Source organism: Ptychodera flava, chromosome 14 (genome assembly GCF_041260155.1).
Source record: "Ptychodera flava strain L36383 chromosome 14, AS_Pfla_20210202, whole genome shotgun sequence".
Lineage (NCBI taxonomy): Eukaryota > Metazoa > Hemichordata > Enteropneusta > Ptychoderidae > Ptychodera > Ptychodera flava.
Window position 1 is genome coordinate 12,487,760 of NC_091941.1, and position 27,399 is coordinate 12,515,158.

The 27,399-nt window shown below is 37.1% G+C and overlaps 1 protein-coding gene across 2 annotated transcripts in view; it reads left to right on the forward strand.

Moving 5' to 3' along the window:
- LOC139149393 (striatin-3-like) overlaps window positions 1-27,399 on the forward strand; it is a 39,925-nt gene that overhangs the window by 7,067 nt on the left and 5,459 nt on the right. Inside the window, exons 2-16 of one of the 2 annotated variants that reach the window (XM_070721125.1) lie at window positions 5,965-6,068; window positions 7,846-7,913; window positions 8,053-8,128; window positions 8,833-9,030; window positions 9,733-9,931; window positions 10,617-10,752; window positions 12,951-13,067; window positions 13,576-13,692; window positions 15,693-15,850; window positions 17,573-17,799; window positions 18,185-18,306; window positions 19,071-19,238; window positions 20,282-20,422; window positions 20,837-20,941; window positions 21,525-21,611. In XM_070721125.1, coding sequence (XP_070577226.1) covers window positions 5,965-6,068; window positions 7,846-7,913; window positions 8,053-8,128; window positions 8,833-9,030; window positions 9,733-9,931; window positions 10,617-10,752; window positions 12,951-13,067; window positions 13,576-13,692; window positions 15,693-15,850; window positions 17,573-17,799; window positions 18,185-18,306; window positions 19,071-19,238; window positions 20,282-20,422; window positions 20,837-20,941; window positions 21,525-21,611 — 2,023 coding nt within the window. Of the gene's footprint in view, window positions 1-5,964; window positions 6,069-7,845; window positions 7,914-8,052; window positions 8,129-8,832; window positions 9,031-9,732; window positions 9,932-10,616; window positions 10,753-12,950; window positions 13,068-13,575; window positions 13,693-15,692; window positions 15,851-15,934; window positions 16,024-17,572; window positions 17,800-18,184; window positions 18,307-19,070; window positions 19,239-20,281; window positions 20,423-20,836; window positions 20,942-21,524; window positions 21,612-27,399 lie in introns of both variants that reach the window. The other variant, XM_070721126.1, reaches the window with a different exon arrangement.

The window sequence follows — 27,399 nt, forward strand, 5'->3', positions numbered from 1 at the left end:
AGTGTTGTGGAGACAGATATTTCAGCATATTTACAAGGAGGAAATGTGTCTATCGTAGCCTTGAAATAGCTATGTTGCCTGCTTAACTGATATTTTGTATAGCCTTTCTTGATGTAAAGTAGGTCTTGAAATTAATGTGATTTCTTTTTTTAATTTTAAAGTCATATTCATGTACAAATATTGTGATCTGTTGTTTTATTACAGCAATTTCTCTTGTCCCAGTATTATGTTTATGTGTACTTGTGTTGATTTCATTATGAAGGGTATTTGCACGACTACTTAGTCTTTGAAGGTCCCTTGCTCATATGATACAATGTAGGTCAAGGGCTTCATGCAAATGAGTATCAGCAGGCCTGTGTCGTTATTTTCACTGAACAAGTTGGAAAAGGCACCAAAACCAGTAAACTTGTTAGTGCTCTTGCTTTATTCGTGTGAAGTTCAATGTAGAAAGAACATATCATCCAATAGTTAAACGTTGGTTGTTGTATGACTGTATTTGAAATGGTTGTAAATGGAAACTTGTCTCTATGAGAGCATAGTGTGGCAAGTGTTATTACACTATGATTAGATGACGCCTGTGTTCAATTTATGTACTGTGCCCAGAACACGGCCACCCGACCTCTCTTTATTTTCTCCGTCTTTGTTTTTCTGAGGTATTTGAGAATGAGGATATTTGAGACGGCACTCTTATCTCTGGCATTTGGTTGTAGCACAAGGTTTTATATCATGTTTCTGTAGTGAAGACAGGAATTAGATTCAATTGATACATCTCATATAGTCTTATTTTGTACCTGTTTGTGAGTTAACAAGAGCAGAATGTATGGGACAGTGTCGCAGAGTTTTAATTCCAGAGCCATAATTCAACAGCCCTCCCACATTGATGTGACACCTGCGTGCCAAAGGTGTCACCTTGAGTCTGTCGGAAACTGCACCGGCTCTTCCGCAGGCTCTAGCGATAGTAATTAGTAAAATATTTGCGGCAAGAGTTCATGGGGCTGTAATTACTTCATCCTCTGCAATTTGCACGTGTCAGCTCATGATATATCTATCTACTCTCATGCGCTCAAATAGAGTGGATAGCAGCAAACAACTCTGAGTTCATAATGCATACATCATACTGCCAAACGCTGAAGGTTATCTGAGAAATTGCCAGAGGCAAGACCAACCTTAGCCAGCTGGAATTAATCCCCCCTCCCCCTAAAGAAACCTTCCAATTTCATTAAGAAGGGCTAATTTATTTTCATGGCAGAGTAATTTCATTTCTGCTGATGGTTTTCACACTTCAGGTGATGCATTTCATTTCCTGTACAGGATTAATCTTCCTAAATTTATCACTCAGATTTTTGCACATCACGGTAAAACAGTGCAATCTTGACACCAGCAGCTTTGAATGCAGACACCATGTGTTGACTCGGTCTTCTGAAACCCAATGGAGGTTTTTGAACCTCGAGTGAGGTCCCTCGTGAACAGCAGCTATATCCAAATAGAGCAATGGCCTCAAAGATAACTATGGCAACTGTCAGCATATACATGTATTTTTCCCTGTGACCTTTGACATTAGAGAAGTCATTAAGATCATCTCTAATTTGAATATTGAGACTTCTCTTATTGTAGAATATTTTCTGCACACATGGTGATAAAAAATTAAATACTAAAATTCTAATTATATTAATTAATGTTGCATCAGATAGCCATTCCATGACTGTCCCTGACAATGATGAATCTCTTCCCTCCTCCCAACTCATAGACTCAAGAGGTCAACATACCAAATATATTTCATCTGATTCACAAATCACGTAATGAGCGCTGGACACTTAACATAGCTGAGATAGAGAAAGAGAGAGAAAGAAGTTGTCTTGTTTTAAGTAGCCGACCTAGCTCCCAGAAAGAATTGCCCCATGGTTATTTGTGATGTCTTATGTTTGAATAATTCCCCAGGCTGACGATGTAGGAAATTCGCCTGTCTTCACCCAAATGCTGTGCAATGTTTGTGTTAGAAGGTTCAGTGACCTGCTTTAAATTGTAATACGTTGTTTTTAAGTAGTACAGCAGCATGTATTTGCTCAATCTGTTGTGTATTTGTTTATAATATGAAAGGCTGAGAGAAATAAATCACACAATTGATAGGAGGTTAGGTGATTTTGTTAACCTTGTCTGAAACAGACGTATTGTATGTTTTTGTTCATGAAATATTAATCTGGTGGGAATGAATTCAACAATTTTATTGCATGTTATTACAATCGTACATGCAACACATATTAGAATAATTTTCACGTTATTGCTAATCAGTATCATTGAAGGGAGACAGACTGTCATGTCAAACGCAAGGGTACACACACTTTGGTCGTTGTGAATAGATATTCACTGTGCTCTCCACTAGGCCCCAACTGTCAGCAATGGTAAATTCATCAGCATGTTTTCTGGGTTTCTTTCCCTCTAATTGTGCTAATGTTGGGCTTGTGAATAATACACAATCTAGCCTTTTACATTGTAACGAGTCCATTTATGTACACTGAAAGTGCATTTTAGGTAACAAAGGCCTGAAATGTGCTATTTTTCACCTCCTCTGCCAAATTTAGTCATCTAGCGCAAGTCTTTGTCCTATCCAGGTCACGGTACTTTATGGATAGTAAGTGAATGAGCATTGTGTCTGACACCTCATGATTCCGAACAATGGAGCTATCCCTGTTATCGCATACGTAAATTTACATATGGACTGGAAAATATCAGAAAGAATGTTAGAATATGGTAATATTTTATTAAAACTGCTAAGTTAAATGTCAAATCAGTCATAAGCCTTAACCTTCCCCGTGGCATAGCTTTCCATGTGTTTTAGTGTTGGCTTGTTCATCTGAATATTGTAACTTTACACTCAAGGCCTATTTTGACACATTGATATTGATACGGTCTGCATTTAGGTTGGAGGAGATATAATTGCATTCATGGAAATTCATTCAAGTGTCATATTCCCACTGTGCGTACATGCTTGAGTAGTAAGTGGAGTGTGTTCTATCTTGTCAATCAATGCCGGCCGTGGCAATTTTGACAGCATGCGACTTCTATGTGGTGGAATGTAACAGACCTGGTGTTGAAGACATATATTTCAGATGGCCTGTAGTCACAGCAATAAGTGGCGTGTCATTTTAGTGTTGTTCCTCTTTATATTGTATATTGACCCAGTTGCTGTCAAATTATATAATTAGTCAAGCTAATGTGTTCTCATGCTTGACAAATAAGTTCGCATTTTTTTCCACATACCTATTTATCTGTGTGAAATTTATTTGAATATTAGCTTTTAAGGTTCTAGAAATTTAGACTGAATACAAATTTAAATGCTAGTTGTGATATATACTATCAGGATTTTTTAACGGAGAAAAATGTATTTCCATACTCTACAATGTCACGGTATGTGCCTGTTGTGATTTCCAATACATGTTTTTCAAATATTGTTTTAAATGTTAAATGTGATCCCAAGGTATGCTTCACGTATGGTAATTTTAATCAAAGGTCTTTTCGATACATTCGGGATTGAAATCATAACTGAATATAGTCCATACATTCCGTACTGTATTAGTGTCCAATTTAACCTGACTCATTAATTCCAATTGTGATGTGGTCCCTCATGGGGTCCTGCAATGATTCACATTGCGTGATATTTCAAGTGTTGCAGCCATGGCTAGGTAGGACAGTTGTGAAATGCATTCTAGCAATTCGGTTCTGCAAGCTTTTAACTGATTGTTACACTTCACGTTCCATTCACTCATCTGATTGGACGAGCTCGTGAATTGTGACACACAGCTCACTGATGTAGATCCATGCCATTAAGTCAAAATGAATTTGATAGGTAACTGGCTCGTCTGTAGACTGTATGACAGAAATATTAATTTTGAAAGATTTTGGTGTGATATTTTGTATTTAATTATCAGGGTAATATGCTTTTATCCAATCACTAAAGTGCGCCCCAGAGATGAAGCTATTGGCACTTTGTAGTTTAAGGTAGGATACACCTCAAAAGTGAATGACTTAAACTTTAGTTGAAACTTTCCTTGATGAAACCTTCAGCCATTCTCTTTTTAAATCAAGAATAAAAATCAAGGATCATCTTGCAAATTTTGGTACTACAGAGAAACAAATAACCCAAGATTTACCGATATTTAAAATATATAATGGCCGCCATCCCTGTGTTAACTCTATGGAGAAAAAAATAAAATTTTCAGTTTCTGAAAAACTAAGCCAGTGAAAAGTTTTCTTACACCAAGAGCTTTAAAATGAACTCCACAAGTGTTACGTCAGAAAAAATTGTAAAAGTGTGAGAGTCTAAATATCTGTACCCAAGGCACATTCTACCTTAAACCTAATTTTAATAGCCTATTTAAAGGACAATGTATTTGAAACCTAGTAAAATCACTTCAACTCTCAAAAAAAAGAATTCTACAGATTAAAGATAGGACACACAATCAAACTGAATCTGCTAATGATCTCATGGTAATCAGATGTAAAGACCCTGATAATGAACACCAACTTTGCAATACCTGTGCTGACATGTACCGCACTATACAAGAGGCTGAATGTTATTGTGTTCCTGAATGTTATTGTGTTCGTACTGCTGGAATGTTCAGAATTCCAAAATGCAGGCAAGATTACAAGTGGTTTTAACTCCATGCTATGACTTAAACATATCGCTCTGTTTTACAAACAAAGTGTTTGTGCAAAACGTGCTCCTGTGCGGCCGGCATCAGTTCTTCTGTTAAAATGATCATCATGTAGAGTAAAATAGCTTCATAGCTTTTTGTACATGTAGACACCCTTTCAGTGCAGATTGTTGGAGTTCTTTCCTATTTTTATGATAGGGTCAGAAAGAAATTCCTGTCAAGCAGTTCTGCTGAACTGACGCCAGAACATTGAAAATTTCTCGGCATATTGCGAGTCATATGATGCGTACTGAAAAGTGTAAGGACATTGATATATTGACAGCAGCCTTAGTAACAGCTGAATACAATGCACCATATCCTTGGATGAAAAAAAAACACATCCAGAAATTACTGAAGTTGGCCTTGTAAATACCTATACAATGACTAGGATTTGATGTCTTACATGCATGCATTAGTAATGACCAACATATGACTGACTGTCTTTGAAATAGACATACCTCCCACACATTTCATTCAAAGCATTCACAAATAAATTCATGCAATTTTTCTGTGCACTTGGACCATTCCACTCATGTCCTTCTGATTCATGTAAGTGCATGTGTGTACTTTTTTTGTGAAATTTTACATCATATTGTGCTGTCCTTTGATACATACAAGCGGTGCTTGTGATATTTTGATTTTGTGGCATTCATAAATTTCAGTATTCACCTTGGTGAAATCAGACAACTGAAACCGTTCCTGCAAGACATCACTCCACGGTGCTCAATAATCAGTACCTGCACGTACACACCAGGATGTTAGTAAAAAAAGAATACGTATTTGAATAAACACTGTCCTTCTTTTTTAGCCCACATAGCCCACCACACAATGACAGACAAAATATGTAAGCTTTAAAAGAGACATGCAGAAATCACACATTCTTTGTCATAAATATAGTTCTGCTCTGAGACTGTCCAAAGAAGCTTTAAGAAGGTAATTTAGTCATTCTCAAGTATCTGTCAGCGTTTCGTAGTTTCTTTTGAACAGCCACGCACAACAGAGGCATGTTTCATGTGTTCACTATTCACTGTGTGTTTCGTCAGTAATAGAGTTCAGTCTCACAGTGTATAATTTGCTTTGATAGATTTCTAATGAAATTTATGATGTTTTTAAAATTCTTAATATATTTAACAGGGCAGAGGAAGCTTGGTGGGGGAGAGGGGGAATTGTATTTTAGCGTATCCACCAGCTTTTGAAATGTGAAATGCTTTAATGATATCCAGTTGGCTATTAAATTAACTCTGATGTCTTTTTTCACCGTTACCATTTGCAGGCACGAATAGCGTTTCTTCAAGGTGAAAGAAAAGGACAAGAAAATCTCAAGCAAGATTTAGTGCGGCGAATAAAAATGCTGGAATATGCACTCAAACAAGAAAGGTGAGCTATTTCATACTGATTTTATATGGCATGTATTTCATAGCATTGAAAATGACATGAACACAAAAGGAAAAATAATAACAAAAGCTTTCATAAATGAGGTTTGGGAACTATGAATAGGGCTTTGTGTCCCAGGGTCTACCTGAATAAATGTTACATGTTAGATAAATAAACGAAAAAAAATATTTGTAAGCAGGGTTTATTATGAGTGGATATTTCATTACCTTAATGGCTTGGACATCTAGTAATATTGTTGTCCAATAATGACATTTGAAATATAGCTGATTAAATTTTTGAGATCTTGGTCAAAAGAACATTTTATGTATTGGGATATAGGGTACTTGTCCTTATGCTAGCACTGTAACACATTCTTTATTTATAAAATTTTCCATTATTGTAAATTTCTATGTGACTTGTGAAATTTGTCAGTTTTCTCCTGAGGAGAATTGACAACTCTGTTATGGACAGAAAGTTGCCGGAATATTGGTCTTTTTTAGCAAATTTCACAGATACTAAAACACTTGATAGCACTCTGTGTAGTACATTTTATGTGTTGACCTCATGAAGAGAAAGAAAATGCTGCATCTCACTCTGTTCCATGGGTGAAGATGACAGGGCCAGGTAAATGAGTGATATGAGTGCAGAAGGTCGATAATTCCATCTAGGTGAATTTTTATCCCAAAATGATTCATGAGACACCGCTATAAATGATGTACAAATTACTGGTACTACCTAATTAAATGTTTGCCATTACAATGTCAGAACAGTCAGATGTACTGGTATCTATTTATGTCAGACTTGTAACAATTTAGGTTATTCTACGTTGGAATTTCAAATATAATGTACCAGAATGTAAATAAATGCATTTTCTTCTAAATTATTATATATATTAAATGTTTTTGCTCCCTTTCCAATGTTTACTTTTAATAGGAACTATATGTAAGGTTAGATCGGACAAACTCCCACTGCTTGATAATAAATTAATGGTGATATATGGTTTAATCGAATCAAAGGCTTGAAACTGATACTGTATCTCCTCTGCTGCAGCCGTAGTGGTTATAGTGCTAAGCATTTACCTCACAGTGTTGTTAATTACCACATCACCCGGTGTATGATTAAAGTATCATGAGTCAAGTTTCCATGACAGTGTACTGGAGTGTTTTCAAAGCAGAAAACAGTCTGAAAACGGCAGTAATGATTAACTTATGGAACCTCTGTTTATGCATGGAGGTGTGCTCATCAGGAATCAGCAATATTAACAATACACAAAACACCCCTGCCTGAACATCATCTCGTCAGTCAGCTATGCAGCCAGGGGTTTCTGTAAAAACACATTCATGGCCCAGTGCACTGCAGTGGTAAACATACGGGTGTTTACATTTCACAAATAATATGCATTGAGAGGTGACACAGGCGAGGTCTCCTACGGAGGCCTTCTGTTATTGCATTTATTGGGCAAGTCATGTACACAGTCAGGTATTTTCACATACTTGTGTGATGTTACAAAATGGCAATTAAAATTTCAATGTCAGCCAGATGATGTTTTGCCATCAGGCATTCCTGAAGTAACAAATGGGCAAAATTATTTTATTTTACAGACATCTCAAATTTGCTTTTTTTGTCTTTGAGAGAGCAAAGTCACATGTTTTGTATATTTTGTTCTTTTTGATTTTCTCACATTCCTTTACAGCTTCTACACGTCTACGATGAAAATACTGCAGACCTGTTGTATATTTTCAGATCAGTAATATTGACATTCTGTCTCCTTTTTTCTCAGGTCAAAATATCACAAACTCAAATTTGGAACAGAATTAAATCAAGACACGAAACCAGTTTTTGACGGAGGTAAGGGCGATTTCTTACATTAATTACTAATTGTGAAAACCCTGCAAGGTAATATTTTGCCAAAGGTCAATGACCACAGGTGTGTTCGCTCTGTCTCTCTCTCTTCCATTTTAATTAGTTTTGTCACTCTCTCAAACAGAAGAAGGCGAAGAAGAACTTCCCCTACCACAAAATAGTCAAGTCAATTTCAGGCAAGGGAGACAGTTACTTAGGCAGTGAGTACAACTACTCTCTTTTGATTTGAACTTACAAATAAAATGTTGGACAAAATTGTGTCATCAATGGAGGCTGTAGTTTTAAAATCCTTTCCTGTTTATTTCATGGCAAGAGCTTATTTTTGACTGAGGAATGCAAGACAGTGTATGGTTTATCTTTTAGGAAGACAGAAACAGTCTTCAAGAATAAGGAACTAGACAGCATATTCAAAGCAATCACTCTCAAAATATTTCATACTGTCCAAAACGCCAAATGTAAGTTTTAGAAATGATTGAACTGCAGAATGCATATTATTACACTGTAAATTGTAATGTGCTTTAAAGTTACTGAAGTTTGTGGTGCTGTAAAGATGTGGTTTTTATCATCGTTCATGCTTCACTGCAACAACTGGGCATTGCGTTGTGAAAGGAGGGTCACCAGCTTGTCCACAGTTCAGTGATCAAGAAATATGCCCATTGTTATTTTTTTTGAACTGCTAGATGGCTCTTACAACAAGCAAAAGAATGATGAAGAACTTTCTGGAAATGTTGTGTTAGGGAAAAAATCCTCCCGGGAGAAACTAAGGTATCTTGGAGGACATTGACCCTGTCAAGTAAGAAGGCAGCTGAGACTGAAAAACACATTGTAACCAAAACATGTAACTAAAACAACCTGATGTAACAATGACACTGTTTGTAAAAAACTGAGTTTTTTTCCCTCACAGATATTTACAAGAAATTGGTTACACAGACACAATATTAGATGTACGGTCCTCTAGGGTTCGGTCGTTGTTAGGTTTAACGAGTAACGAAACAAATACATCCAATCTGGACATTGAAAATCAAAATATAGCACCGATTGTCAATGGGGACAGCGACAGCAAACCAACAAGACAAGGGGAACAAATAACAGGAACCAAAAGGTGAGACCAAAAAAGGGCCATAACTTGCATTGTATGTCGAAAATACCAAAAACATGAATGCCTATATGTATGTTGATGTGTTGATTCACTTAACCATTTGAGCACCATAATTTTAGCCCCAAAATATCAGTCGACATTTTACCAATTTTTATGAATTTTCCTGTATTTTTTCCTTGATTTTGGATCAAATGGACATACAATTTTATGGGCTACTCTTTTTGACCAATTGTGGGAAAAAATCAGAAAAAAATTGTCTAGATCTGGAAAAAAATGTTTGCGTTATGTTGTATAAAGGCAACAAAAATTGACATTGACACTCAAAGGGTTAAACATGTTACAATCCCGCTAGACTTCTCTTGTGTGTTGATGTCCCAACAATCTCGATAACTTCGTGAAAAACTCACTGAACCAAATATGTTCATTACAAAACTGAGAACGGGACTTTCTCAGTCATGCACAAAATTTGTGCAGTATACCGCAACAGATGTTCACAGGCAGTGAGACAGGTTGAAACCGTTCCTGTCTGTCCAGCTGCCATGATAAAACATGATTATAAAGTTTATGTAAAACCTATGATCTCCACACTTACCTTTGCTAATGCATTTCTCATTTTCATGTTGATTTACGTGAAAGATCACTGCCCACTAACAGTAAATATGACAAATGCTATCAACTTAATGTTGTTTCTTTTTGTCTGTACAGGACTCCGGAGAAGAAGAGGATAACGTCAGCTGAGGGCATTCTAGACAATGAAGCATCAGTTCTTTCAACGTTTGATTTCCTTTCATCTGAAACAATCGAGGACGAGGCAGAGGACGACAGCGATGGCGGCTCAGCAGATGACGAATCAGAAGAGAGAGAGGAAGCTAACAAAATGGGTACAATTATTAAAAAGAAAAAGGTGAGTTCCTCTCGCAACTTTAAAAAGTTTGTTAGAAATCAGTATAGAAATCAACTACTGCTCACATCAAGCTCAATGTGCATGCATGTACACAATGGAGCTTAAGCAACCAAGTCAAGCAAAATCTCCTGATTGCATTGAGATTATTGTCAGAGCCTGTTTTGAGGCATGTGAGTTTTGCTTTGAAAAATTATTGTATGGCTTTACAAGGTTCTTGAACAGTCTTGTACATTGCGTTGATACAGATAATTTTCTAAAATCAGCATCACTTGTACTTTAATTCTGTTACATGTACCATGGAATAAGAATTACCCTCAACCCTGAATGTTATGCATGATACAATGAAGGTGTCTGCAGTGTGTAGACTTTCATAATTCATGAGGATAGTATTACAGTGATGATGTGTTAGCTTTTGAACTGATCCTCTGAGCTGATTGTACAATTATATACTCAGTTCTGGTAATTTCATAGATATGGCTAACATTTAGTAGATTAATTACTGGTACTGTCGACGTTGCTTGTTTAGCTTGTAAACTGTCAGATGCTACAAGATTACTAGTAAGGCTGATGTTGCCTCCCTAATGCACTATTTGGAAAACTCAAAAAGGTTACAATTTGACTGTCAGTTTAACTTGTCATGTTAATGTTAAACAGATTCCAAAAATTGATTTGCTTTTTTTCCCAGACAATGATTGGCAATGAAAGCATGGCTGGAATGGATGACGTTCTAGCTGCAGACGCAGAGACAGAAGAAGCCCTGGCAGAATTTGACTTCCTTGTACAGGAAGCCGGGGAGGGAGCTGGTGAAGAATGGGCCCTAGGTATGTGTGGAAATAAAACTCTATATCAAAATATCCCCCCTCTCTCACTAGTAAAAGTGCATGGATACATGTTATAAAAGTGGGAAGGGATACATCGTAATGTTTTTACTGTGCAAGATGTACATATACAGCTCAAGGTGAATGTGCAAGAGCAAAACTATGCCTGAAGGTCAATCTACCGGAATGTAAATTGACCAGGAGAATTTGCATAAATGAAGTGTGGCTAATTGAATGTTGAAAAAGCTGAAAAAGGTGCATAGATTGACACCAAGTTTAATGATATAAAGGAAAAATTACAAGCATACAGTCAAATAAGACTGTCAACAGCCCCGTAACGTCTGTAGATGTATTTACTTGTTTTATAGATGTTCTCCATTGTGCAAAGCGAAAAAGATGCCGTTCAGATTTATTTCAAATTTATTGTTCAGAAAAAGATATCACTGATTCATTGTAACACACACATATATCATCTGAAACCAAAAATTTTGAATCCACAGAATGTGTAGATTGTCTATCTAATTCAATACTACATAAGATGACTTTCCAGACACAGATATTCAAAATCACCAGATATTGTACCTGTTTTCATCACATGAGATTCGCACAGAACTAAATTCACAAAGATTAAGTACCGGTATGATGTATCATGGGATACTGTCTAATATTTGCACAAATATATATGAAATGTACCCAACACTGTAAACAAGCCAGTCAAATACATGAATGTGTGCTGGATGTGTTCAATACTTAAAATTTGTAGCCACACTCTACTGATAACATTACATGAATTTCTTTCCCCTTTGAGACTGATAAAATCGTCTGAGCCAAGTCATCTCAGATTGTAGCAGATATTTCACGCGGGATTTAGCATGAAAGATGTCTTCAAGCCAGTTCCCTTGGCATGTGTATATAATCTAATTCAGTGCCCTGTCAGGAGACTTTATGAAAAAAAATGTGTCGTGCTGCTGTTGGCAAATGTTGACTTTCAACACAGAGTTGCAACCCTCATAAGCTGTAGGAAAAGGACAAAAATTGCAAATGGTGTTTGAGTAAGCTGTGGCATGAACATACAGTTTTGATGTCTTAATAAGAACAAGGGGATTGTGTGTACAGGAAGTGAAAGACACCAGAAAAATCCAGGCACATAAATTTGGTTTCCAATCGGGCACTGCTCAGCAAAGATGTATATGCAGTTCAGCAAAAGAGTGTAATTTGCTGTGCTTCAGTGGATGAGATGAGCAGAACTTTTCTAAAAATCCCTCACAGTGTACAATTATAACAAGTTGTTTGTGTTTCAATGTCAAAACTAGTATTAAGTGGTTTGTGGCTTCACAAAAACAAAACTTCAGCATGGGCCCATCTCTAAATGAAAGAATATCACATCGCCTCATCCAAGAGCCTTGTCAAGGAGACAAACCCAGCCAAGTGTGTCCCATCCAAAATTAGCAGTGCTCTTCATGCTCCAATGGTTCAGTGCATATGATAAGAAAATTGGACAAGAATATTTCTCAGCAAGAGTCCCAAGCCAAGCCTTCCCTCTCCAGAGACATTCGTCAGTGTTTTCATACTGCAACCACTGTCTCTACATACATTTGCATAATTCCGGCTACTAGTCTATGGATATATGTCATAATACTGCACTTGTGCATGATGGGAATGTGGTGTGTACATGCATTTACTGTAGATTTGAAACTTAGCCAATCCTGAATATTTTCATTTCCTTCAAAGTTGACCCTTGACATCAAATAAATCACATCTTCACTGAATATTCCAAGATGTCAAGTACTGAGAAACACAATAAAATGTTTCTCACAATTTTCACCATGACAAGTTTGGTCCGGCTGTCAATTGACAAACAAAGTCATCCCCATTCATTTGATTGACAGGAACTGAAACTACACCATTGAATGGTGGTTTTTGTTAGGTGTGTAATTTTGCCCCAAGCGGTATGTCGGTATTATCCTGCCTCCTGAAGAGTCACCATGTATCATCTGGTAGTTTCAAAACATTGCCTTGTAGAGATAGTTTTCATTAGTACACATACTGTAACCCTAAACAAAGGAGTTCATCTGGCCACACAAGTCCCTCTATTGACGCTGGTTGAAACACTCCATTCTTAGACCATGCTTTTTTATTCATTCATGCACATCACAGAGATCCCACACTGACAACAATTTTGATCTATGTCCTTCCTTCAGACAAGAAAGGTGATCTGTCACCAACCAGTGAAGAGTGGGGTAGTGTAGATCAAAGTGTTATAAATAAACTAAAAGAAGAATACAAGAAAGCCAGGAAGGGAAAGAAAGCTGTACAACGTAAGTCTGCAAATCGTTGACACAAACATGTTAAGGTTTCAAAATTCTGGTACTTCAACCGTGGTCTCAGTCGTTGTATAGTTCACTATTTTGAACGCTGACCTTTAACAGTGCCATACATAGCTGTTAAGTTGATCTGTTTATCTGCAGCAGAGAATCAGGCACACCTGAAGAGTACTAGCGATGCATCCAGCTGTCCCAATGATACTCATCTGCTATCCTTAGGGGGCCTTTCATGAAGTAGAAATGTACCCCCTAGGATAATATTCAATTATAATACAACACAGTGTGGAGCCATCATTCCCTGGTCTTGCTGTAAATCATTTGCCAGGAAATGTATTGTATATGATAATTTTAGATTCATATTCATTGAGGATTACTCTTCATCATGATCAGTCATCAGGATATTGCAGATACTCATATATAATTTCCATTTATCATTACATACGCATTATACATTGATTACTCCAAGTTCACTAACAAACCACTTTTCTTTTCTTCCTCTTAGGTCCAAAAAGAAGTACTCTTCAGTCTATGTTAGCAAACCTTCAAGGAGAAGATGAGCTTGCCCTTGGCTCTGAAGGGCCGCCAAACAGACCAGACTTTGATCTACCTGAAGAAGGAGGTAATCACATCTGCGGCTATTCAATTGTGTCAGCTTTCGCACGCATTAAAAATGAATGAGCTTATTGGGTGATTTGTTGCATTTGTAAGAGGTGACGGAAAGTGTTGGGTTAAATCATGTCATTGTGGTACTTGCTAGCAGATCAGATCTTCAGAAATGTTTGCATGTATTCAGCATGTTCAAATGGTGTATGTGCATATGCTGCCTGTGAGGGTGTACATCAGCCATAGCTTGTCCATCTGCAGGTGTGCACTAACAGATCTAGCTAGTTCAAACTCTGTCCCATAGCCAGAGCAGTTCAGAGCTACTTTATGATGTTGGGCAACCAAGGTATTGCCAACTTGTTTGTGAAGATAACATTTATGCTATCCTTGTTGTGTCAGAAAATGCTGACTTATTTGTTAAGTTCACATGTCAAATCTTTATTTTAAATTTCCTGAAAGCTATATACACACAAGTTGAACAATACATCAGCTCACTGAAAAATTTCAGTTCTTGACATTGACTTATGTAGATTTGTATTTATGGCATGCATGCACATCAGTAAGTAGAGGGTAAGGTTTATATACATCTGTATACTGTAAATCAGAAAATTTTTGCGACAAGAAATTTTCACGAATTTGTCTGGCACAATCATTTTGCAACAATTAATTTTCATATTTTGATTTTGATGAATCTCCTTTTCCTTCACAAACTGACAATTGTCGTATATATGCTCCTTGCGCCCATCTTGTAAATTTTAACCACCCCCCCCCCCCCCCCCCCCTCCAGTAAACTATGGGTAAGCACAACAAATATGCAACTTTTATAACATTGAGGACCAGGCATGGTTAGGTTGAAGTTATTGAATCTTTTTCCCACAGTCACTGTTAATAGTCAGTATTTCCAATGCTACATTGACATATTATATTCACCCGATCTTTTAAAGACCTTGTAGAATAGTAAAATGGCTGATGAAGACAAGCTTTGTGATAATCCTTTGATGTTTGCTGGTTTGATTTCTCAATCAGTTTTATGGAGAAATTCAGGTTGCACTTTGATAAAATTTCCTTTAAACAACATTATGCAGTACATAAATATGAAACTTTTTCAGAGATAATCTAACCAGCAGTGTAGTAGCTGATAGTAATTATTAACAGTCTCTGTTTTCGTGAGATTACTCAAAGTCTCAGTTCTTATGAGATTTCATACACCGACAAAATTCTGTATTTATCAGTTGTGTGATTTAGGGGATTTGGTCAACTTTCACTCAGTAGGTGATTTGTGAACCACCATTTAAAAGAAAATTCCCATGTTTTTACTATTTTGATAAGTTTCTGAGAATTTTGCCAATCATTTAAAACATGTTGCATCAAATCAGCAACCTCATTGCATGGAGCTAACATTCACAGGTACCAATAGTAACAGTCACTCTGGCGTTGACGTGTCCCAGCACTTTCAGTATACCTACATGTATCCAGCAAGATATCGTTTTTATTGGAGAAACTATGACAAAATTATTTTCTTTTTTGTTACAATATCATTCTGCAATGATTGACTCACTATTCCGGATATTCCACCATGATGATAGTGTTGATTCATGGGACATGTTGTATGCTTCAGTAAAATAGATTCATTGTTGAATTGTTTTCAATATTTTTAGATTCTCATGAAATTTGCACAAATTTCTCATTCACGAAAATTTTCCAGGTTTACAGTATTATGATGAATCTAAGTATGAATGTGTTAGTTTGTTTGGAAGAAGACGTTCATGTTTGTGTGTTATGTGTGAATTCATGTGCATAATTTTATGTACATTATGTATGTGGGAGTAGGCATGTGTTTATGTGTACATCCATATTGTGTATTGTGTGAATGGTTTTTACACAGGATCTGTGTGTTTGGGAGGATACTGAATTCACATGAATTATTTTTTACAAATGTGACTGTACTGTTCTCTGAGCAGACACCTTGCATGTGATCATTTTGATCTGAGGCATCGTTGTTAATTTACCACCCAGATGTCCCCTTAGGTGGCAGCATGTCATTTGGTCCAGGGTCCAGACGACCCATGGTGGGCGTCATCGGTACCGAGGTGCTGGCCCTAGAGACGGCACTGGGGCTGGGCGATCTGGCCGGTCTGTCAGTCACAAATGAGGCCGAGGCGTTGACCTATGATGTAAGTTTTTTCACACTCAACCCTCTAGAAATGCACAATAACATAACCAAACTCCAATGCTGTTTTATGTTGTATCCAATGCAGACCTAGCTCTTGAGACAGCTCTCCAAGTAGGACTCGGTGAACTGGCAGGACTTACGGTAACTGATGAGGCTGAGCCACTCAGATGTGATGTGAGTACAGAAAACTACCAAAAATGTACACCCCTCCAAGTAATGCACTCAACCAAAAGCAATGCACTGGACTGCACCATCCAAGCTCAACCTGTTCTTGTTGTCTTGTGTTTGTTCCTTCATTCATTCATATGTTTTTTCTTTTTATTTCCACATTAATTGTCTATGTATCTCTTTTTCAGTTTTATTATTCGTGTATTAAGTACTGTAGAAATGGTTATGTTAACTTGTTTATAATTTTGTAAAATTTTATGTTACCCATTGCAGTTGTAGTGTATGAACATGTATGAATTCTGCACAGTTACCGGTAAAGTAATGCACAGTTTCTTTATAAGGATAAAATACTATTTCATAACATAGCGTGTTCAGTTCTGTCACTTTTTGTGTGACCTATATTGTCACAAAAGATAGGGGAGTAGCCAACAAAACAGGTCTTCACACCCTTTGTAAACCTGCCTTGACTTCAACACAGGGACAGTGAACAGTACCTATCGGCATTTCAGTTTTCCTATGTCTACCCTCTGCTTGTCAAATAGTACTCTCCTAAACCTGAAAACCTGATTACAACATTTTGTGCATAGTGGCACCTCCACCATGGTTAACAGTTATTTCATGGGAGGCTCTTTCATCTCAAACTTTATACAAATCCATTGTTACCCCCACTGTATTTTATTTCAAATCTACATACTCAGTGGAACCTCTGCAAGTGTTTATTTCAGAACTAATAGAGTTTACGGAATCAGTGGATTTTCTTCTGTTTTTATTTCTTTGTATGTATTGTTACCAACATGTACTCGCTAAAAATCTTTCAGAGCCTGAAATCAATATCTATTACGGATAATTTGTGATTTTATGAATACATATTTCTGACCCTTAACCCCCAAAAATGCTAAAAACGAGTAATGCATTTAACTGTTGACATAATCTTATATCTAACTTATTGCAGGGATTACTAGTGTGTTGGCTTTAAAGGAGGGGGTTTAGAAAGATTTTTTAGCGAAAAAGAACATGCCCAATTCATGTTGTCTTTAAAGCACAGCGACATTGAAAATATGTTATCTTATTTGTTTTTCAGTTTTGTAAAAATTAAGTGTTGTTGTGGAACAAAAAACCTATAAAAAGAGAGTACATATTTGTGAAAATAATGTAATTAGGCAACCTTATTCACCTAGTATCAGTTAAACAATTTGGAAAACCAAGGTGAACACTACATCAAAGCATGGTGTACCAGCATACTAGTGTATTCATAGATCTTATCTTCTGAAACGAATTTCAAACCATGACAACCACAGTGCGACAACCTTCTCAGTTTAGCTATCACTGAATGGGTACCATAAATGCATGAGTAAATGTTCTTTTTTTCCCAGTCTCTATCATCACGTAATGTACATGTAATGTATGTATGTATTTAGTTTCATTGTATATTCATATAGGGTGCAGTGCTTGCCGGGGTAAACGACCAGATGCAGATTTCAGTGGAGCTGTGGTCTGTGAAATATCTGACACAGCATTTAAGAAAGAATTTCTTTTTCTTTTCTTAATTTTTCAGATCTCAACATCCAACAAGGAAGCATTCAGGAAAACCTGGAATCCGAAATACACACTTCGGAGTCACTTTGATGGTGTGAGGGCGCTAACATTTCATCCGGTGGAGCCGGTACTCATAACAGCTTCCGAGGACCATACCCTAAAGTTATGGAATCTAGAGAAAACAGTTCCTGCAAAGAAGAGTGCTTCTCTCGATGTGGAACCAATTTACACCTTTAGAGCTCATGTGTAAGTAAAGAGTCCTCTCTAAGTCAGTTTTGGTGACCAAAATACCTTAAATGAACTATTGCTTCAAAACCTAGGTTTACCATTGCAGAGGACCCTAAAAGAGGTACATCCTTTGATGTGGCCTTGTTTGTGCCAGGAGAGGGCGCTGTTTTCCAGCCAAGATGTCATATCTTGTCAGTATGAGAGGGTGAGTGGGCATCATGTGAATGCTCCAGTGGAAAAGCATTTTAAGTAATATTACTTTGACATTAAGCCAATACTTTCCCAAGTGAAAAGAAATGGTTCTTTCTAGATAAAGGAAACCATTAAATCAAGGAAATTTTTGCAAGATTTCTGACCTCCCAATATTTTCTTTTATCCTGTGATTGTTTGTTTGTTCATACAGAGGTGCAGTGTTATCTATAGTAATGAGTGCCAATGGTGACCAGTGTTACAGCGGTGGTACAGATGCTACTATCAGGTGTTGGAATATACCAGGATCAAATATTGATCCCTTTGATTCATATGGTATGTAGAATGAGAATTTTAATCTGCCCTCTGGACAGTGCTTTACCCTTTGATTACTATAATTTTTCCCACCAAAATTTAAGTGAAATGTTTTACCAAATTTTATGAATTTTTCTGTAATTCTCTTAATAATTTTTGACCAAATGGACAGTACTTTTCATAGCCTACAATTTGTAATCAAAATTTTTGAAGACTCTGAAAAAAAAGTTTGGACCTGAACAAACATTGTCTGGGTTACCATACATTTTATAAAGGTGACAAAATTGACTTTTGCACTCAGAGGGTTTACAGATACTTATGTTGCCCAATCTGTTGCTGATAAACTTACTTGATAAAAGCCACTCTTCTACATTTATTTTTTTGAAACTTTCACTCCATCTTAGTTATTGGTAAAATTTATGGCAGGACTGAATACAATAGACAAGGCAAGAATTATATATATGAAAAAATGTTTTGAACACAGTTTTGCAGTATGGCTTCAACTTCTTTTCATACCATGCAAATCTTATAAAGAAATTTTGTCAGGGTGAATCAAACTTGTGCAAAATTAATTTCAAAACCAACAGAATGGCTAGCCTGAAATAGCGCCCTCAAACACCTTGCTGAGAAAATTACAGTGTACCTGTCTTTTCAGAATTCTGTTCAAACAAAACAATGTGATTTCCAAACCAAGTGAAAAACCCTTCATAATGCTAGCCTTCTGCTTGTAAAGATGTTGATATATGTAATACATCATCAGTTTTTATTTCGTATTTCCTCTACAGAACCTGGTGTTTTAACAGACACACTCATAGCACACACTGATGCCATATGGGACTTAGCCTATGATTCAACCAGACATCATTTATTATCAAGCTCAGCTGACAATACAGTTAAGCTCTGGAGTCCGCAAAGTAAAACGCCACTTCTTAACTCATACACAGGGGAAAAGGGTAGGTTAAATTCCTGGACATACTCCTCTCCCCACCACCCCTCCCCTCCCTTCCCTCTCCCAAATGTTGTTACACAAAAGTTTGCCATGTATTATTCAGTGAAATGCGTAGTGACCAAACAGTTTCAGTATATAGCATGATTAAGTTACATTGACTGAAGTTTTAGTGTATTTTAAGCACAAGACATTGTTCCACAATCAGGAATTGACACATACTCAAAACAGTAAGATCAGTGAATTTTCCTCACTACGAAAATTTAAAGAAATGAAGAAAAAATTTGTGTGTAAGGTAACAGGAAAAATCATAGAGTCTCGGTTAGTCTATTTTGTAAAATGCAAGAACAGCACAGAAAATTGGAACTCGGAAAGCATGCATCTGTCAAAGAGGTTTTGCCCGTTATTGTGGTTTAATGAAACAGTTGTGTGATGGTTTGTCACTGTCACAATGGTGGATAACACGGAAAGAGTGTGATTTCTTTTAGCATTGTTGAGTGACGTTCTAGTATTAAAGGTATCAGTAAGACTTTGGAAAATCCTCTTTGACAAAACTCACAATGTTGTTGCTGTTATAAATGTCTGTGTGGATGCCCTGTAAGTGACATCGTGTCATCTTGTGAGCATTATTAGTGACTTGGACTGACAACAGCTGATCATATAATGCCATTAGAAAAGATTTTCTGATTCTGAACAAAATGTTGCCAGTCGGTGTTAAATCCTCTCACTAAGAGCATTTAAGAAATCCCAAAGGTCTCGTCAACCTTTGATACAAAAAAGGAATAAACACAATTGATGTTTGATGTAAAATGTACATGGTGTAGCTGTGTGTGGTGAATTATTAAGATGTGAAGGATTTCATAGTGTTAAAAGCTGTGCCAATATCAAACTTGGCAAAGAAAACCGTCCTTACTCCTCAGCTTCCGTACTCAGAACTACTAGTGGGATACCAACTGTGGCCACAGACAATTGATACCGATGTGTTATCCACTTCATCTATACACTGCTCTTCATAATCCTAACTCAATGTTTTCCCCTCTGTTGCCTCAGATGATGGGACGCCTACTTCTGTTGACTTTGTTCGCTGTGATCCAAGCCAGATGGTGACCGGTTACACTTCAGCTACTGCCGTACTTTATGATCTTGAAACTGCCACGCCCGTACTCAGACTTGAAAATGCACAACCTGCAGGTAGGTCAAATTTAGTGAATTCTTGATGGGATTTGAATAAACTCACAACGTACAGCACCGAGTCACCTAGCAAAGACATCACAGTCAAATCACCTAGTCACCTAGCAAAGACATCACAATCAAATCATTCGGCTAAACCCCGGCCCCCCACACTTAAAAAGAGTGGTTCAATAACCGAGCTTCAGCTGTTGAAGTTTTTTAAACTTGGCTCATCACAACATTGACTGATTCATGTAATTTTCAATCAAACTATCAGTGTGTATTCTACATCATTTCTCTCGATAAATCTTCCTATTTCTTTGGTATAGATATCAATGTGAGCCTTCAAAATCGACATTTAAGCTTCTGTCAGCCCTTGTAGTTTTTATGTCATTTGTCAACCTTTAATCATTCTTTTCACTCAAATTTTTACAGATGCTGAATGTTGCCAGATCAACAAAGTAGTCAGTCATCCCACCTTGCCAATTACTATTGCTGCATATGAAGACAGACACATTAGATTCTTTGATAACAATTCAGGTAAGTCAGAGCACCCTCTTGTGGTATATTTTTACCATGTTTGTATTGCATTCTTCACAGAGACGTTGAGGGCAGTGTCATTTTGTGTTGTCTGATGGTGGTGTGAGACTATTTAGTGAGGAAAACATAAGACAAGAAATCAGTTTTGTTCTGTGCAATGTGTAATGTATGTTTGTTCGTTGAAATGTGTAATGTAATGTGTTCAACACACTTCACTCAAAAAGAGAAAAACAGTCCAAGGAAATATTGTCTGGTGTGTTGACTCTCAACCAACTTTCCATATCATCAAGTGTAATATTTGATATCTTAGGGATAGCTGCTGTAAAGTTGAATTCAAGAAAGATACAATGTAATGAAAAATTGATCACTAGTGCCGACTGAATCTTAAGCGGATCATATTTTGTGGGTATGATCACTCATGTAATACTTTCAGTGCTGTTTAATAACCATTGTAGAAACAAAAACTCATCTTTTGTAGCATTGGATAATTATTAGGACAGTCTCATTCAAAAAATAGTTGATCCAAAGTAGTTAGTAGTGCAGTCTAGCACACCAGTGATATGTTATTGCTCTTTCCATGCAGGTAAAATGGTACACAGTATGGTGGCACATTTAGATGCTGTAACTAGCCTATCCATCGATCCAAATGGTCTTTATCTTCTATCAGGAAGTAAGTACCTCAGATTCCTTCTTCTGATTTCTTATGGCGGCTTCTCTTCTGTGAGTTTAGATCAATTCATATTATTATTCGTGAGTTTGTGTTGGAACCATGTGGCTGAGTAAGTTGGATTGTGGTACTTCATCTGAGAGCCTTTGGCCATCTGAGTGCACCTATTATAAATGTACTCCAACACACAATTTTCTGTGAGTAGTCCAATGTAAAACGGACATCATGTAGAAGTTAACTGCATTTCTTAAGTCAGAATGAACATTTACAAAAGAGTGCAACAGGGCTGTCAATTAAAGCCGGTCACCGGTCGGCAAATCGCCATCTGACACAGGTCTTGCCGCCGCCTGTTTTCCCTATTCAAGGCCTGCAAAAATGATCCTTACACATGTTATGAATTGTTTTCTGTCCCAATTGGACGCCCCTGTGCTACAGAGGCATAGCCCCTAGGGCTCGTTGGTAGCTGATTTCTGATTGGTTTCAATCAGTACTGTCAAAAAGCTTTGCGTGTTCTGATTGGTTTTCGGCCGTACACGATCGATATGGTCACGAAAAGAATGACAGCACGTTGGGTTTATGTTATGGGTCCAAAAAGACCCCGAAAGGTTTACACTAGCTCTGGAGATAAAAGTAATGTCAATATTTGTAAATCATTTTATTTTCCTGAGGAATTTCAGTGATCGGGGGTTCAATCCATCAATGGTATAGCATGCAATGTAGATTTCACGCCGCGTCTGAGCAAAGTGCCATAGCATTACCTGTATGTAGCGACTGGAATTTTTTATTTGTTTTCCCGTTTGCAGATCGTGAACACTCTTTACAATGAGTAAGAATCTTTTACTCAGCGCAAAAAAACTTTGTGGGGATTGACATAATTTTTAGTGAGTTTTGACTACCACTGAATTTGTTTGCACCAAGCTGCCGTTCTATGAAACGTATTATTACAGTAGTACATGCTGTGTACTGTGGTTGTTTCGAAGGGCCGAGTATTGAAGTTTGATAAATATTTTCCGACATCCAAAATCTTTTCTCAAAAGCAAATATCGGTATTCCGATCCTTCAAAATCATTTACAAAGACCAACATTTTTTAATGTTTAAGGCAATCACAAAATTTAGCTAGGCTTGACTATATACTTTCGCGGTATCTTGCATGTACGTGCGGCGGTAAACCATGTTTTGAATATCGATATATCATGCATGTAGTGAGCCTACTTGGCCGGCGTGGGTTTCGACAAAACTCGGACTACTGTGAGGGATATCAGAATAAATATTCATCAGAACTTTCACGGGCAACGATTTACTACGTAAATAAATCAACGTATTCCCAGTCTTGTCGATTGAGAGGCCGACGGACAACGAAGCCATGCAATTTCATTAGCGGATGTAAACTTGAGTATAATTGTTTGTATGACGTAGCGTCTACTCAAATTGCCTCAAATGGTCTCGTATTTACCCCATTACATTTGTAAATTTTCACACTGGGAATTCATAGTCGGTAACTCTGAGGAGAGGTCTTGAAACAGACAAAATGAAATTACAGCAGTATCAACCAGAGGTAGATCAGAATTTGTTATTGTTACAACATCAGTTTTGCAGTGGGGACAAGATTTTTTAAATTGTAATACGATTAGCTGTTTTTGAATGGGAACGTATAACAATTGTTGAGTTACCTTCTGCAGATGTTGTTTCTTAAGAAGTAGTTTCTGCAGGTGTAGTTTCTGAAGCTACATCTGAAGAAATAGTTTTTGCAGATGTAGTTTCCAAAGCTACTGTTTCATCAGCCTGAGAATTACACAATATTGAGGTATTGTCAGCTGGTACTGCCATACAAGCCTTGGGCTTAGATGAGTACTCCAGTGATTCTGATTATGGTTCAGATTATGATCTTTATTAAGCAGGTTGTAATTCAACAGAATTTGTATGCAAATAATAATAACCTGGTGTATCAATAAACATATAAACTCTGTAATACTTCTGTTTATCTTTCATAATTTATTTCACAAGATCCAATTTCATGTTACTTTTGATACTTCAGTTATAATAAACTTGACAGTAAATTGCCCTCAAAAGTGCCACCACAGGCCACCAATTCAAGATGAATAATTAGAAAAGCTTCAGCTTTAGGAGGGGGACCCCCCTCCTGGCCTCCCCCCCCCCCCTGTGCGCTTGTGCGCACACCTTGCTCCACTTCGCTCTGCACAAGGCTGTACCCTCCTGTTCTTTCACTTATACCCTTCTATTCTGAAAAGCATTGACAGCCCTGGTGCAAGTATAGAGCAGTAGTAATATGTCATGTCATGAAACAAAAACTTTCACAAAACCAATTTTGATATGGCCGGTGGTGTTTCTGTAGGTTACTCTTGATAATTGCCTCAAATTGGTTGGAGCATGTAATAATTTTAGATGTTAATCATTTCTATAGTGCAAGTTAAGATGTTTTTCATCATCTTTCAGCCATAAATTATTGATTTATACATTTGACGACTACCTGTGTGTAGTGCAATATTAGCTAATATTTGTAATAGTTGGTAACTCACAAAACTCTATTTATTTTAATCTAACTAATAGTGCAATATTAGCTAATTTCACTGACTTACATAGGGTGATACATGAAACTTTCATCGTAATCCTGTCATTTAATTGAAACTTTCATAAACGACCTGGTATGAGAAAACAGTAGGTAAACACATTCAAAAGTGGTGTCACCATGCTAGGTTTGAAGACAAATCGGCAAAATTCTTTCTGTATGTACAAGCCCCATGAAAAAATGCTGACTCATCAGTTCTTGTGAGTGCTTTTCAATGAAAATATCATTATTCATCTTCATTGCTTGGCCAGCAACACACTTTGTTTCCTCCAATGTCTGAAAATCATTTGCATAGGAATCTTTTAGAAACCCATACTGAAAGAAAATGACTGTCTTTCAGTCATAATCAACTTTGTACTTTATTACACTCTTTTGCATCTATCATCGAATGCTCAACTTTATGTGAATATTGATACATCTCATGAATTCATCAGTGTGTTTCCTTTGAAACTTCATGAGTTGATAAGGAACTTATCAACTCATGAAGTTTCAAAAGAAACACGCCATGCGAGATGTGTCACATCCAAGGATACCATGTTAGATTATATCTCAAACAAAAAAATTAGAGTCTCTTTTTTCCCACATATTATTTGTCTACTCATCATCACCCACAACATAAACAGTTAAAAAGAGAACGACAACATTCTTATTTTTGTGCAGATCCACGTTATCAACAGTTATTAGCTCATATTTGGTATGTATATAAATACCAAAAAGAGCTTATATGGTGAGTCGATGGTGTCTGTATGTCTGTATGTATGTATGTGGGTATGTATGTGCGGATGTATGTCCGTCACACGCAAAGGTTCCCATACCCCCAAAGCTACCATCTCAGTATTTGGTGTACAGGTAGATGCAGGGGTTGAGATGTGACGTTGTTCAAATGAACATGTCAGTGTCAAAAATATGCAAATGAGGTAAGAAAAAGGGGAAATCCTGCAAATGTGCAGAAGTGGTGGCAGTAACTGAAACAGCCCACACATCTGAGTAAGAGGTTTTTGACCTTTAACCTATTTGTATGCAGGGTACCTATTATGTGTGGGAGTGGTGGCAGTAACTGAAACAGCTTATTAGTCATTTCCTGTCATTGTTTATGAACTGTGACATATTAACAGACCTGCTCAAACCATGGATATCTATTTTTGTACATCCATGGTTGAAACATTCTCTGCTATGCATGTTGCTTAAGTTGACCTCCAGTACCGAAAGTTTCAGACCTTACTTACTTTTGTCACTCTTGTTTTTCTGGTTTAAATATTTCTTGTTGTTTTTCTGGTTGTACTGTGCAGAAATCATTGTCATAACATCAACATAGAATTTTCCTGCACTGAACAGATAGAAACAACACTTATTGTTGATCATAAGTATGTACCAATTCTGATCAAATTTGACCGACACTGTATAATTGCAGTATTTTATTCCACATTGTTGCATGTTTCACCCAATCTGTTATTGATAGAAAAGATGTTAAAGGAGGAAGATATTTTTTTTCTTTTCATGTTGTCAAACTATCAGATGAAAAATTTGTTTTATGTCACAGAATCTGCAGACAGTGTCTTTCTCTGTAGAGGTTCCCGGCTTTTGTCAGCTTATAATGTCTGTTGAAACATCTGGTACCAACACTGTGTGTCTAATGGAGTAATCTGATTACAAAAATATATAGGCAATGATAGTCATGATTTTGCTGCGAGCTTAAATTAATCCTTTTTGACGCTATTGAGATTTGTACCCAGAGAGTCTTATGGTAATCATTCAACAGGGATCAAAACACAAGCATACACTGCTGTACCAGTAGTGCATGGCTTCTTCACCTCTCAGTGGATCCAAGCTCTTGAAATGAGGAGCACCATCTATTTTCTCATCACATAATTCCTGTGTTGTGATTCTTAAAGGCAAAGTAGAGCTTTGCATCAATTCAGATGAATAATTTATGGTGTGAACCACACAGAAAACAGATAAAAGGTCGGTGGGAGCTAATGTTTGTGCGGAGGCAATATTTTTAGCTGGGGGCAGTAATTCCTTTGCTGCCGCAGTGGCAATAATCCAAGGGTGGAAATTATTTGCTGATTTTACAATGAGTACTACAGAAGAATTTACAGTTTGGCCCAGAAAGGTTTAAGTTAAGAAAAGGGAGATTTTCGTGTGTTCATAGCCTGAAGGGCATACGCATGGCGTCTGGGTTTTTTGTGTCTCTCTGGCATTGGGCACAGCTATGATGACTGAAAGGAGACCTTTCCAAATACAACTTTGCATTATTTCTCACTCGGGTCATAATGTATCATGAATTTGCCAGGGAAATGCAGTTTCACCTGCTGCATATAAAGCGTCTGCTGAATGATTGAAAACGCAAAACTTAGACCCGGCCATTGTTTATTTAAACCCTCTTCTGACCCATAAACTGTTAAGGTTTTTAAGGAGCTTGGGTTGTGGAATGAGAGAAAGTCGTGCCCACGCATCATTAAAAGTACAGCATTCAAGACATAAGGGAAAGAAAGCTATTCGTGTAATTATCGAAACAGGTTTAATCCCCTTATTTTATCACTTTCGCTTACAGTATGTAATACAGTCCAGTGTAAATTGCATTGCCTTTAACGATACTGTGAGTTAACAGTTCCCATGCATATAGAGAGTCCAATTCCACATTTATCAACTGGGAGGTTTTGCCTGATATATTCATGCCTTTGTGGTCTTCCTCACTCTGATAAAACACGCAATCCATTCAAAGTGTATCTCTGTCAGAATTCATTTCTTTTGTCCGTTTTCATGAGACACGTAAATCCTTGTAGATAGAAACTGATGCACAAAACTTGCGTCGATTAGGTTTGCGGCTTTTAATGTGCTAACCATGTGATGGGAATTGACTCTATCAAGGTCAAGTGTTAAGATCTAGTAACCTTGTTGAAAACACTTGAAATCGATTTTCAAAAATTTAATTGGAGGATTTTGTTCAATGAGAGTAACACCATCCCCAGGAGTTCCATTTTATGGTTAGAAATAGTTCAGTAATTTGATGGCATTGCAAAGTATATAAATATGGATACATATAAAATATTTTGTCCCATATAGCCACTTACCTGGAAAAGAGACAGACAGACAGACAGACAGAGAGACAGAGACAGAGAGACAGATGAAGAGACAGACAGACACACACACACAGGCAGTCAGTGACAAAGATATCAAATTATGAGATAGATAGAGTGATA